This window comes from Aspergillus luchuensis, chromosome 5 (genome assembly GCF_016861625.1).
Source record: "Aspergillus luchuensis IFO 4308 DNA, chromosome 5, nearly complete sequence".
NCBI lineage: Eukaryota > Fungi > Ascomycota > Eurotiomycetes > Eurotiales > Aspergillaceae > Aspergillus > Aspergillus luchuensis.
The window spans coordinates 2,600,839-2,615,143 of record NC_054853.1 but is presented as its reverse complement, the minus strand read 5'-3'; the positions used below and the strand labels follow the sequence as shown (position 1 = coordinate 2,615,143).

The window sequence follows — 14,305 nt, the reverse complement described above, 5'->3', positions numbered from 1 at the left end:
TAGCAAATAATACAGCCAGTTCTTCCGATGGCACACTAGTCGGTGTTGTTCCGGGGTGGATGAGACGGGCCAATGTAACCACGGCCGCAAGGCAGGCTCTTCTCGCTCTCATGATCGGTGGGCCGGCTTTTAGTTATGACCGGAGGGTCATACTGGTTCTTCCTGCTGAGTGGAGCTTATGGGCCTATTGGCCTATTGGCTTGGTGACCGCCATGAAGTCGACCATGACCACCACGTCGGCGCCTCTTTCAAGGCTTCTCGTTCGTTACTTTCTCCTTCTCTTCCTCTCTCTTTCCGTCTCTGCATTTTCCTCTCTATCCTGATCTGCCGTAGAGGAGCTGCCACCGCTTCTTCTTCCCCACCTTCCCTCCCCTCCTTTACTTCCCCTCATTGTCGGGGTCGTCGTACACCCAGAGTAGAACTTATCATTCAAGGGCAATAACCAGGTTGAAGGTGTCCAGCCGTTCGGCCGGCCAAGTTGCCGTACGTCACTCTTTCTTCCTCCTCCCAGCTTTGCTTTTCTCTGTACAACAAACGGTGCCTCCAGCAGCAGTTCCACTCCGTCAAGCGCGCGAGTCGCATCCAGTTTCCCCCCGGTAGTGTCCCTGTCCCGTGGCCTTGCCTTGAGTTCAAGGTTGGAACTCCTTCGCCAACCCTGCTTTTGCTTTTTCTCCTTCCAGGGATCTCTATCCCGGCTAGCACTTTTCCTGTGACTCGGGCAGGTTAACAATGGCCACGATTATGTGCCCTAATAAAATTCCAAGTTGGGTCCTCAGTCGTGCGCGTGATGTCTGCCGGATACTTGCAGCTCACCGACCATTGATCTGACTGAGACCCAACTTTGCCGTCCTCCACTCCTACCTTACCTGTAAGCCACCCACCCTTGCATCTTTTCTTCTTTCTGGTTTTCATTTCATTTCATTTCTTTGTCCACAAGTCTCTTCTGTTTCCCTGGCTGTGGGATCCACCCGTGACCGAGACAGAAATGGACCACATGGATGGCATTGTCACTGGGTTTCTTAGCCATCCTTCGCCTCGGTCTAGGATCCCTGAGTAAGGGCAGATTGGTCCCTTTAAGACCACTAGGGCTCAAGTAGGTGTTCCGTACTCCGTACCTGCGGCAGGAGCATCAAAGTCAAGCAAGTTTCCCGCCATGAACTGCGTGAGTTCCAACCGCAGTTCGAATCCCATAATATGGACAGGGGTTCTTATAACATGTGACCAATCCGCAGACGCAGGCCACTCAAAGAACCTCCAGAATCATCGGCCATTGGTCCAGGCAAGAAAATTTCCTTTGCCTTTTAATGAGGACGACGCAAGATTAATGCCCCAAAAGGCCGAGCAATCATCGCTGCACTGCAGTTGCGATGGAATCGCCATCTCCCTTTCCTTACCCCCCTTGAGAAGTGAGAACCGGATACCTGCAGAAATCGGGAATGGACTGCCACTTGCGAGGGGCGGAAATTACGGCCTGCAAAAATCACTATCTGATCGTCCAGTAATCTGCTACTCTCATTTGTTCCCTCTCCCCGTGATTATTCCTTCTCATTTTATTTTTATATTTTATTTTGATTTTTCTTCTATCTAATTATTTTCTTTTTCTTTCTTTCGAGGGCGCTTGTCCGCGTGTCCTCGTGCCCCTGCGGTTTCATGGCTCCCGTCACACTGTGCCCATTGTTCACAGGCACGCATGAATAACCCTCCCCTTCCCTCACTCTTCGCGGGTTTGACTCGCTATTTTTTCTTTGCCTTCCTCAGTCTCCATATGCCCTATACTTCAGGGGATAAGAAGACGGCTTTTAGCGCATGGGCAGTGGCGCTGCCGCTAAATTGGCCTCAACGCCGCACGACCGTTGCTCCATCGCTGGCGGGCACATTAGAAGGCCCACGGAGTATTCCGCCTAGAATATAAGCTGAGGCGTAGCTTACAGGGCCACAGAGTTAGGCAGAAAGTGTCAAGACTATCCCGAAGCCTATTCATGTGCCATAAAATGATTGGGTGAACAGCCCGGCTGAGACGCAGCTTCGTGCATGGAACACCCTACGACTATACCAACATATAGGGAAAAGCCCAGGGTGAACTCAAGGCATACGGTATTGACGAACGTCGATGACTCTGTATGGCTGCTAGTCCAGTGTCACTACGACCACAACACATCGCTGGAACAAAATTCCGCGTTGTCAGGATATGTTGCCAGCCATGATCGTGTAAGTGCGTGTCGCACTGCGCTTATCCGTTATGGGAGGTCAGCGAAAGGCTTAAAGGGCCACGTCGCATTGAAAGCAGTTGACCTGGAATGCTTGCCGAGCTTAGCGATTCTTGTTAGTCGCGTAACACAATTCTCCGTGGCTGCCATGCTTCTGGGTCTTGTATCCCGCCGTATAACATTTCCGGCTTCTGCTTGGTCACATACTCGAGCCTGAACCGACGTCTGTATTTTCGACTAAGCGCACCATGCAGCCGTAATCACCTATTCGGTCGCCCAATCAATGATAACCGAGATCCATCATTGTCCGATACGCTTGGGCAAGTCGTGCATCTAGGCACCTGGTCTGGTTGGCAACGGCCGGCACAACGCCCATAAACTGGACCCGGCCCTATGGATCAAGATTGCAGAAAAGGCTCCACTGGGGCGCGGAGTCTTTCCTTAAAGGCATCGGAGGTGTTGACACGCCCGACAGGCACATCCTGCATCTCCTCAGGTGGTCTGGGGCTGTCTCTGCGGCCCCTTCATGATCCTGGGATCATGCCGCACCGTCCGGTCTCATGTTATTGGTGCGGCATATCGAAAATAAAAAATCTCTGGATGTGACTGAATCTTCGTGCCTTGAATTTTGCTCGGAAGATGAAATCTTGACAGATAATTTGACGTTGCTGATACGAAGTGGTCTTGACTCGAGAGCTGGTAGCACACATCGATGACCGAATGAGTCTTACAGTTCCCGTCCCCCGCGAGCTTGCCCTTGGCACTAAGCAGGGAGCGGGATGATTTGACTGAAGCAATTCGCCTTTGCTTTTTTCTTTCTCATTACCTTCCTATCCGGGAATCTTCGCCGACTCTATGTCTCATCTTGATGATTGATAAGCCCAGTGGCCCCCCTACAAATACCGCGTTTGGTCATGGGAAGTAGCATATCCGACTCTTGATTCTTTCTCTCTGTCCGATCAACGTATCAACCCTCCTTAAGGTTGTGGAACCAGTTTCTGAGCATAGCCTATTCTTGGACTACATATTACCATCTCGTCCTCGTTCCAGAAGACACGTCTCATCAAGCCGGACTAATGTATCAACGAGACCCGGGGCATACCTCCTGCATTGGGGGGCGGACAGTGGTGACATGCCGAAGCTGTGCGGGAAACGCACCACGGTCAGTCGATGCATCCAATCATTCTTGGATTGTGTTGCCAATGCTAATCGGGATCAGAAACTCCGTTTGTAGTAGCTGCAACGGCCGTGGGTTCAATGTCTTCATATGTCCTCACTGCAATCCGGCCGCTGCGGCGGCAGCGTTCAAGGGCTCTGCTGGATCCTCACAAGGCACCACACCGAATTCATCTGTCCCTGCTTCGCCGTCATCCCTGAGCAGAAGCTCATCCACCTTATCCTCTGATACCAGGCCCGTTGGGAACGGAAGGCGGTCGGGGGACAGCGATGAGAGCTCTTCAGGCGGACACGTCGGAGCAGGGACTAATTCACCACGGACGGTATAGAGGATTCTTAGGGACGTCGGAAAAAGGGCGCTGGTCGCCCGTGTGACCAGTTGGCTTTCGGACACTCATTCGACCGCTTAAATGTGTTGCGCTATCGTACCCTTTTTGATTTATGAAGGACCAGGTCTGCGGGGGTTTTCTTTTTTGGCGAAGCGCAGGCGCATCGGGACATAGAGGGAAGCATGGCCTCCCATGCAGGAAACCTGTTGAGGATTTTTGATTGCGCACCATGTCACGATAGTCCATCGTCGTCGCACTTCGTTTCGATGTATTTACTGTTTCACGCCAGATACCAATAGGGAAATGAAATGCCAGATGCTTGGATGGAGTGACGTCAGCTCCCGGGGTGAGTTTTCCCGAGCTTCTCTCCATGTTGGATTCAGGACCATTGATTTGCCTCGGATGCGAAGAAGTGCAAGGGTCATTTCATTCGCCCCCCCACTATCCTCTTGAATAATCTAAGGAACCATTTTCGCTACGTCTCTGTCACTCCCACCCCCGGATATCCCGACCCCACCCATCCCACGGCATATCCGACAGCCGGCAATGAGAGTTCTGGAGTTTGGGGCAAGACGCGAGGACGATCACTCCACCTCAGGTTCCGAATGCTGTTTCCCCCAGAAACCTATATGTAGGAACCATGACTGCCCCTGAACTCAAAATCTGCTTGTTCTTTCCTTACTCATTAAGGAACGCTCTGATTTTCCTACAACATGGCCTTGTCTTTCACTGAACAGCCCCCGCAGGGGAGGGTTCCTTATGCGATCCCGCAATTGGAGGGTGAACGCATCACGATTCCGGGGAGCAAAGGAGCCTTTCGTATCCTGGCTTCCTCTAAGCAGACCAATGGCCTCATGGCTGTCTTTCAGAGCGGGGCTGTCCTTTCAGACGCCCCGGGCTTTCACTATCACAACCACGCCCATGATGTCTTCCTGGTGACCAAGGGCTTCTTGAAACTGTGGAATGGAGACAAATGTCGGATAATGGGGCCTGGGGATTTCGCTTATGTCCCTCCTGTATGTCAGATGCTATTTGCTATGCTGCATTTCCTGTCCTCCCTTTCTTCGCTCACGACTGACTCTCCAATGTCTACTATAGACTGTGGTTCATAACCCGGAAATGCTGGGACCACATACCGAGACCTACGGCGTCGTTACTCCCGGCGACTGGGTCGACTTCTTCCGCTACGTGTCCGAGCCTTATGAGGGTATCCTGGTTCCCGAGAACGACGATCGCGACCTCAAGGCTCTGTTAATACCCAAAGTGATGGCTGCGAAGCAGGACTTTGACGTCGTGTTCCAACCACATTACCAACCTCCTGCCCTAGGGGAGTGGAGTGCAGATGAGGAGAAGCTCCCCGAGTCGTCACAACCATATTTCCTGCGCGCCAACACGGGTCCCAAATGGATGCTGGGAGGTGTCATGTCCCGACCATTTATCACCACCCGCCAGAGCCAGGGTGTCTGCGCCATTTCCAGCATTGAATCCTCTAAGACATACGGCGAAACTCTACTTTCTAAATTCCTGACCTTCCAGTCGGTTGATCACTGTTTATGTGTTCAGGAGGGGACATTGACCGTCCAGCTGAAGGATGGCCCCGAGTCAACTTTCCGCGAAGGAGAGACAGTTGTGATCCCGGCCGGTCAGGCGTTCGCTCTAAGATTCGCCAGTCGGTATGTGCGGGTCTGGTCATTTACCGATGGCGATGGCATTGAGACTTTGATCCATCGGTTGGGCACACCATTCGAAGGTGCTGTTCTACCTGACCAAGTGCCGGAGTGGAACCCGGCGGAGGTTGGGTCTGTGGCGTCCGAGTTGAATGTGACCATTGAACTCTAGAGGGGAGCGAAGGGGGAAGGGGGAAAGGGTGGATGACGTGGATGCATGAACTTAGCGTGGCTCAATTGAGCCCTTGTGACGACTATTGGAACTGGAACTATTAGCGATACCTGTCATGCTCTACCTTATTTGTATTAGTTAGTTAGAAAAGTGGAAAGGAATCGAATCCATTTCATTTAATTAATTTTTTCTTCTGCACCCCGCGGGGACCCCGCAGATGGTTCCCACGTGATGCTCACGATCGGAAATCCCGGCCGAGTCTCCCTTTCCAACTTCATCTTTTTTGCGATTAACTTCGGCCTCTACTACGATCGACTACTTCCTCCTTATCTTCAATTTGCCTCCACTCTTGTCCCTATAGTTCGTTTTGGATACATACCCCAGTTTTCCCTATGTCGTTTACCTTCGTCTAGATGGATGATGGATGAGTCGCCCCCCATTCACACCGCGGGTGATGATTCTCTTCCCCCGCCGCGGGCCAAACGCCCTCGCGCTGCACAAGCATGCGACCGCTGCAGGGCCAAGAAGTACAAGTGCGACGAGCAGTATCCCTGCGCGCACTGTAAAAGTATGCCGACTATCGCGATAAGCTGTCCCATCCTGAACTAACCTCCTTCCTAGAAAGCCAACTCAATTGCGTCTATCAGGGGAATTACCGTCAACGCGAAAGCAGCAGGTCTGCACGGTATGTAAATCATGATTCGTTTATATAGTAGCTAGCTAGTTCGTGCCTTGGTATTTGCTGACACATCAGACAGATACGTCGCTGATCTAGAGCGCAAAGTAGACGAGCTGACGGCTCGACTAAGGTTGGCAGAGGCGGACGTTACGTCCCAGCATTCCTCGCGGTCCCAGAAGGTAGTAGTACAACCAAGCTCGGGACCCAAGCAAGCTCCTCCTCCCCCAGTGGGCGTTGAGGCGACTCCATTGTCACTTCCTCGCGCTGCATCCACGCCGAGAGAAGATGCGCCTTTCATTTACGAACACCATGACGAAGCTGGGGAGTCGGTGGGGGATGAAATCAGCGAACTAAATCACCACACCAACGGTATCGAATTTCACGGCAGCACTTCTTCAACGGCTCTCCTCGGTCATCTCCAAAAGGCACGGGAGCCGCAACGCTCCTTGGAGCGTCGGGATGCACGTCTCGAGGACCCGGGATATTCGATTGTCTCGACGCTGCACAACTCGAGCTTTTCACCCTCGGGTACCGGCTCCGCCCAGCCCTTGACCTTACGGGAACAGAACTATTACTTTGAGCAGGCTCATGCATTCATCAACGGCTATTTTGAGAATATCCATTTCATTCATCCTCTTATTGATAAGGAGGACTTTTTGCTTCGGGCGCACAGTCTCTGGTTCAATCGTGGCGTTCAGCCAGAGCCGAGTTTTGTTGCCTTGTATCTGAGTATCCTGTCGTTCGGGGCCCTGGTCCGGGTCTGGGATGAGGACAGGCTGGGTGGACTGACCCGGTTTGAATGGAGTAGGAAGTTGTTTGGGGAAGCTCAGATGTACCTCAACTACCTGCAGTTCTCGAATACTCTGGATACGGTGCAATGTCTATACCTTATGGTATGAGATGTTTTCTTCCTGGGCGAAGTACGGGCTGACCTGGTCTAGGCTAAAATCTGTCAGAACGAGCTGAATCCGAACTGTAAGTAAACTAATTCGCTACTTGCTTTTGCGACTGATAAGCTGACATGGCTTAGTGGCGTACATGTACCTGGGTCTGGCTATCCGCACATGTCTAGCTGCTGGGTTCAATCGTGAGGTGCGCAGTTCGACAGAGCAACGCTCGGAGTGGATTTCAAAGACGTGGTGGTAGGTTCGTGCCCTGCTTGGATAGATCTCACGCTAACCCTGGCAGGGGACTGTTCTCTTTGGAGATGTAAGTCTTTCTGGACATCCGGTTCAGTCATGGTCCTAACCACACCAGTGAAATGAGCTTTTCTGTAGGCCGTCCGGATACTCTAGGCATGGATGAGTACCACAACCGAGCCCTACCTGAGAGAGACGACTCTGAGTACGCTGTTATCCCATGGATGGTGGATTTTGCATACATCATCCGCAAGGTGTCTGTGCAGATATACCATTCGCGTATTACGTTACAAGAGAAGCTGCATCTCGCACTCCAAATTGAAAATGAGCTAGATCGATGGATGGCGAGACTGCCGGACAGGATCAAACCAGACATTGTTCAACGAGCAACAGGAGGGGCGTTGAGAGATCCGAAATGGGCACGAAGGCAACGCTTAGTGCTCGGTATTCGTAAGCACTCCCCCCCTGCACGTCCTCATTATTTGTTTCAGTCACAGACACTAAACCTTCCCGACCAGGCTACTACAACGTGAAGATGCTCCTGTTCCGACCATTCCTCAGCTACTTCACACGCAAATTACGACATACCCCTATGGAACTAGAAGAAACGATCGCCAAATGTCTCGACGCAGCAATGAAAACCATTCAAGTCATTTACGATATTTACCGAATTCACACTTTTTTCCGCTGCTGGTACGCCTGCCTTATACCTCTTCCTATACCCTCCCATCCATACCCCGTTTAACCCAAAACTAGGTGGTACAACACTACATATGTCATGTTCGCCACGTCCACCCTCCTCCTCCCCATGTCCAAACTAGGCATGTGCGCCGAAACCATCCCGCTCCGCCGCTCCGTCGAAATGGCCGTCGAGATCCTCGAAGCAATGGACGAATCCGTGGTGGCGCGTAAATCTGTCGAGATTATCAAACACTATTTGCGAGAATTCCGGCCCATCGATGTTCAATCCGCTACCACACCATCCAGTAGCAACGATGGAACCAAACTTGCCGACTTTACTACTGACCCAGGAGCTGCTGCTGCAGCATCTGCTTCGGCTACTGCCCAGACAGGGTTTGATATTCCGGTATGTTGTTTCGATCCTTCAACCCGCTTCATGTACAAATGGAGAAACAGAATTGCTAATACAGGGGGTATAGGAATGGGCATATGGCTTCGGCTTCCCGGATTGTTCCTTTGAAGGCATCGCTAGACTGTTCGATGATTTGGGAGGGTTGCCGATGTTGGATGGGTGACCATGTATTACTACTATATTTTACCATGTGCTATGCAATTCCATTGGTCGATATTAGGGACTTGGGGGTCTTGTATAGTGGGGTTGACTTGTATATAGCTAGTTAGCGGAACTCATATATGACTTCATAGTCTACTATTTCATTGTCCACATCTTGGATCTGATCTAGTAGTGATCTAAAGAAACTGCTATTGATAGTTACCTAGTGACCCACGTAATTAGAACAATTGAAAACAACTACTAAATCACGCCCCTCCACCGAATCAAAAACCTAGATAGAATAGATGAATTTATAGATCCACACCATACTGTATCTATACCCAACTAAAACACTACTATTCTATAGATGCGAAGTAACCCCCCTCCTCTTACTATCACCAAACAACCCCGGATTCTGCTCCACCACGTTCTCCACCTCCTTAATCGCATCATATCCATATAGCCATGGTTGAACTTCAGGACACGTCCTACACATTATCGTATTAGCATATGCTGACTTTCTAAACCCCCCTTACTTCTCAAACCAGAAGAAGATGGGGTGGGGGAGGGATTAGTAATAGTACATACCACCGACTCGGAAAAGCCCCTTTGAGCTCCTTCCCCAGCTGAGAAAGGAATAATTGGTCTCGTTTTTCTTGTTCGGGGCCGTCGTGCATGTGGAAGTCGTTTCGCTTTTGTTCCAGTAAACAACCACTGGTTAGTATATTTGTGCTTTCTTGGGGGTGAGGTGGGGTGGGAGTTGTATGTGGTCAACTAACCTGCTTGAACGTCTCCCTCACGATCGCTTCACCTCGAGACTTGCGCAGCTTCTCGTATAATCGGAGGATAGCGGGCAGGTCGGATTTGTGTTTCATGTGGCCGAGGAGACCTCCGAGGACGGCGCCGTCTTCGAGGGATGAGTTGGCGCCTTGTGCGAGGTAGGGGAGCATTGGGTGGCAGGCGTCGCCGCTGGAGGTTTGGTTGGGTTGGTTAGTTGGTGGGTGGGTTGGTTTGGGGGAAAGGGGGATTGGACTACGTACATGAAGACGAGGTTGGATTTGTCGTTGATCCAGGATTCCATTTCGGCGTCTGAGTCGATCGAGTTGGTTAGTAGATGACAGGGGGATCGGGTTGGGGTGGTGCTGGTGCTGGTGTACTTACGGTGCATGAGTTTCCATTTGTCAACGCCGTTGACGTAGCCCAGGAAGCGGGTTAAGCTGCACTATATCAGTTTCTTGGGGATCATTGAAGTGTTTGTGGTAGGGGGAGGCAAACGTACACTGGATCCCAACCCACGAATAAACGCATCATCTCGTCCAGCGAGCCGGTCTGTCGAGATACTCCCGGGGGTAGATCATCCGGTACCAGGAGAACAATATTCATCATCTTCCCTCCGCGCAGGGAATACCCTACTGCATGTGCCCCAGGTCCGATCCAGAAATGTACCGTCGGGTTCTCAACCCAAGCTTTCAGGTCCGGGTCTGAGATCTGGTCTGCCGTTAGGACAATCCGATACGCCAGATCTCCCGTGGGAATGGGGTCGTCTTTTTTCCCGCAGTAGCATTCCCGGCACCGGGACCAGAGTCCATCTGCGGCGACAATTAGATCCCCGGAAACAGTTCTGCCGCTGAGGGTGGTGACGGTAGTAGTATCGAAGTCAATGGTGTTGACTCTCTCGTCGAGATGGAAGGTCACGCCGAGCTCCTTGGCTCGCGCATATAGTGCTTGTTGCAGGTCTACGCGGTGCAGGTCGATGAAGGGTGCGGAGTACTTGGAACGGATATTCCGGTTAAATGATTCTTCATGGGCGAGGACTTCGCCTGTGTAGCGGTGGACTGTTAAGGAAGTGGGCTCTGCAGCGTCGGTCCATAGCTTCTCGGGGAGCTTCCAGTGTGAGAACAAGCGGGAAGCATTGGGAGTGATCTGAAGACCAGCGCCAACTTCTGCCAACTCTTTCGCTTGCTCGAGAACTGTCACGGTGTGGCCGGACATGGCGCAGGAAATGGCGGTGGCGAGGCCACTGAGGCCTGCGCCCACGACGATGATGTCAAGGTGTGAGTCTTGATGGCTCTATTTGATGGTTTAGTATTTATCTTCATCATCTCCCCTTTCTAAAGTTACGTGGTACGACTCAGGGATAGAACACACCATTGTGGATCCTTCAGTTCTCCCGAGAACACTGTTGAAGATGCCCATGGTGGCAGAGGCGTCTGGGATATTAATGGCAATGCGGAATGGCAAGTAAGGAGGCAATCGTGATGCTTGTTGCTCTTTAAATCCACGTCAACACGCTTTGCCGCCGGAGCTGCACTTATCCGCAATCACAAATCGTCAATTGGTCCAGATAGGAGAGAATTCCTGAGCTCAAACTGGGGCTGATTTGTAGGATTTGCCCCGGAGTCCCCGGCTTTCCCGAGGGTCGGGATATCCGGGGGTGTGATGCAACGGTTCCAGTGGCTGACGTTCATCCCCATTCCTCATCTTGAGCAACTTGCGGGGGATCCGGGGTCTAGTGCCTTGGCTGGCACGGAAATGGCAACGTATGTTGGGATTTGGCGAACGGAAATCCCGTGGAGGGCTATGATACGAAGCCATCGCGGAAAGTGAAAAAGAGAGAAGCCCCCCACAAGTCAAGAATGGCAGAGCAGGTGACTCCGTCACGTGGGGCCTTTGCTTTTCGCCCTGCTGAATTCATTGTGCTTTTCCTCCAACCCCATGTTCGAATTGCCATCCATGGTTCACTCCATGGTCCATAGGTAAAGTCAATTCATGCTTGCGGTTGATGTCGTCTCTGCGAAGTGGATCGACTAAAGCAGGCAGAAATATCCGAAAGCATATCTGTCTCACCCGAAGAAACTGTTAATTGACCAGGAATCTTTGGGGATGAAGTCGCTCACGCAAGTGCTGACAAGTACGACTGGAGATTAGCTTCGCTGTTTGGAATCTCGCTACCAGACCTGCCGGAGGCTAGACTCATCTGACAGCCAAAGAATAGACGAGCTCACAGACAGCTTACCCAAATTTTGGGAACGCTCTAAGCACGGTCTATGCTTGACTTGATTCGCCGAGGTAAGCTCTCCTAGCACTGAATACTAAGCATGACCTTCCCCGCTTACCAGGCACCAGTATCCCACGTGTACATTGCTCGAAGGTCCTATCAGAAGCACTTTGAGGCAAAGCTCTTTTTCTATCATAATGCAAACAAAGTCTGAGGTCATGACGTCGGGAAGAACCCGCGCAGGGAGGAGACGCAGTCTTTACGGCCATAACGCCTAGATACGACCCCTCCCAGAGGCACTTCGACTCAGTCCCCCAGCCGCCGTTAATATAGAGAACACCGTACAGGCTCTCCTATTGAGCAGCATGGGCCTCTGGACGGGACACTATTATTCGGTAGCTTTACGCCACTAGTGTACTCTATCTCGCTCTTCCTATCACAATCCATCTACGGCGCAGGATCGTACGTGGTCCCGAATATTCGGGGAACCCGAGGGCCACATCCCGGGATGAAGTGGCGTTTCAACGCCAGTCACTACCCTGTTCATGGAGATTCCGGTGGGTTTAGCCCATGTGATGATGGCATAGATTGTGTGGGGTAAAACCGGGGTAGTAGTGACAACAACCCAACTGCCGATATATGATCCGCTCCATCTCTAGATATATAGAACTTGGCATCGTATGACCTTTCTTCTGTTCCTCACAACAGTTGGACCCTGAGTGGCCTGATAATTGTCCAATAGTACTTCTACTAGTACTAGTATTAGTACTTCTATCATAGTACAATATGGCATCCCAAATAGATCCTAGGGTGTGTCACTCCCTCCTCTTCATCATCGAATCGGAAAATAAACAAACTAGAAACAAGCGCTAACCATCTGTTCTATGTCCTCCTATCGGGAATTTACAGCTCTATCCCCGCAGAGTCCGATATGCAGCTCTACTCACCGTCAATGTATTCGTCTTCATGGGCAATATGTACTCGGTATGATACTACCCACCATCTGGATAATCCCCAGTTGTCCGGACCAGCACTACTCACACGCAATGTTCCACATTAGTCAGGGATAGCGACCGGCTTCGACTCCCTCGCGGCCGATCTCCACGTCGGATACCAAAAGCTCGCTGACCTAGTCTCCTGGTCCGTCTTGTCCATGGGCCTAGCCAACCTGGTCTGGATGCCGCTGGCACTATGCTTCGGAAAGCGCCCAGTTGTACTCGTGTCCATGGCTATGTTTGTCGCTGGGATAATCTGGACGGTCGTCGCAAAGGACTACAATAGCTTGATGGGAGCTAGAGTGTTTGCTAGTTTTGGTATGATATATAACCATTCCTGGGATTCTGTCCGTGCGATGAATAGGAGGAGTCTTTGCTAACAGCCACAGGCTATGGATCGATTGAGTCATTGGGGCCTAGTATCCTTGCTGGTTGGTATTCCATCTTTCCAAGATACATATGAAACGAAGCGAGCAGATCCACTAACAAGCCTGCCCTAGACATGTTCTACGAACGCAACTACTCCAGTGCAATGGCAATCTACGCTCTCTTCCTCTCGGCTGGCTCCCAAGTCGGTCCCCTCATCGCTGGTTACCTCGTTGCTGCCCGTGGCTGGCGCTGGTTCTTCATCCTGTGTCTCATTATTGCTGCAGTCAACTTCGTAACTACCTTTTTCTTTCTCCCAGAGACGCTCTACGAGCCTGGTCCCGAGGAGCAATTGGATGTGGACGATGAAGAGAAGGCCGAGGCCTACCAGAGCCACGTGGAGGCCGTACCTGACGTCAACACCTGGCGGCAGCAGCAGCAGCAGCAGCAGCAGCAATTCTCCTACGGAGGGTATTGGAAGAGCTTGTTTAAAGTTGGCCTATCGGATGCCGCAAGAGAAAATGGTGTCTTCAAGCATCTGGCTCGGCTGTTCTGGCTACCGTTGCCCATGCTTCTAGTGCCGGGAGTTTTGATAGCTGCGATGATGTACGGTGTTGTATTAGGAGGGTAGGTTTCCCCACTCCCCATTCTGAGCCTGGTTGTTTCACGGAACAAGCGATCTGACTATGCTATGCCGACAGTGTGGTTTCTATATCCACCCTTTCTGCCAACATCTTCTCCCCTCCGCCATATAACTTCTCCTCTGCTGCTCTCGGCCTCTGGACGCTTGGTAGCTTCGTCGGCATTCTCGTCGTATGGCCCATCGCGGGCCCTCTGACAGACGCTCTCTCTGCCTATCTCCGCAAACGCAATAATGGCGTCCATAAACCGGAGCATCGGGTTCCCGCCCTCATTATCCCGTTCGTCATCACTCCACTCGGTCTGGTTATCTTTGGATACACCGTCTCCCGCCACATGCAGTATGTGATACCGGCAGTAGGCTCGGCCATGTCTGCAGCAGGGTTGACGCTAGTCCCTTCGGTGATGTTGTCATATGTTGTCGACTCATACCCGCACACTAGCGGCGAGGCGCTAGTATTGGTGAATGCTAGCAAGAACGTCGTTGCCTTCGGTTTGAGCAAGGGATCAGTGGACTGGATGACCACCCAGGGTGTGGACAAGATGTTCTATGAGTTCGCTGCTGTACAATGGGCGGTCCTCGCTTTGGGATTACCATTATATTTCTTCGGGCCGTGGATCAGGAAGAGAACTTCCAAGTACTTTTAACGATGATCAGTCTCTGTATATATTTCATATGAACTAGGTTAAATATTTTTTTTCCC

General features: G+C 51.5%; 4 protein-coding genes across 4 annotated transcripts; 3 read left to right on the top strand and 1 right to left on the bottom strand.

Annotated features, from left to right (window-relative positions):
- Positions 1-4,425: 4,425 nt before the first annotated feature.
- AKAW2_50847A (cupin domain-containing protein) lies at positions 4,426-5,551 on the top strand (the record flags this gene model as incomplete). The annotated part of the gene is made up of 2 exons (XM_041690710.1): positions 4,426-4,728; positions 4,811-5,551. The coding sequence occupies 2 exons, from the start codon at positions 4,426-4,428 to the stop codon at positions 5,549-5,551; spliced, it is 1,044 nt and encodes a 347-aa protein (XP_041544268.1).
- Positions 5,552-5,968: 417 nt separating this feature from the next.
- On the top strand, positions 5,969-8,625 carry AKAW2_50846A (Zn(II)2Cys6 transcription factor; the record flags this gene model as incomplete). Its single annotated transcript, XM_041690709.1, has 10 exons — positions 5,969-6,119; positions 6,173-6,236; positions 6,310-7,123; positions 7,172-7,205; positions 7,261-7,372; positions 7,419-7,439; positions 7,488-7,819; positions 7,888-8,062; positions 8,126-8,456; positions 8,530-8,625. 10 exons carry the CDS (start codon positions 5,969-5,971, stop codon positions 8,623-8,625), a joined length of 2,130 nt encoding a protein of 709 aa, XP_041544267.1.
- A 339-nt stretch (positions 8,626-8,964) lies between these two features.
- On the bottom strand, positions 8,965-10,799 carry AKAW2_50845S (putative monooxygenase; the record flags this gene model as incomplete). Its single annotated transcript, XM_041690708.1, has 7 exons — positions 8,965-9,091; positions 9,192-9,295; positions 9,383-9,572; positions 9,644-9,692; positions 9,765-9,820; positions 9,883-10,673; positions 10,752-10,799. 7 exons carry the CDS (start codon positions 10,797-10,799, stop codon positions 8,965-8,967), a joined length of 1,365 nt encoding a protein of 454 aa, XP_041544266.1.
- Positions 10,800-12,567: 1,768 nt separating this feature from the next.
- AKAW2_50844A (putative MFS transporter) lies at positions 12,568-14,249 on the top strand (the record flags this gene model as incomplete). The annotated part of the gene is made up of 5 exons (XM_041690707.1): positions 12,568-12,585; positions 12,662-12,914; positions 12,986-13,027; positions 13,097-13,589; positions 13,664-14,249. 5 exons carry the CDS (start codon positions 12,568-12,570, stop codon positions 14,247-14,249), a joined length of 1,392 nt encoding a protein of 463 aa, XP_041544265.1.
- Positions 14,250-14,305: the final 56 nt, after the last annotated feature.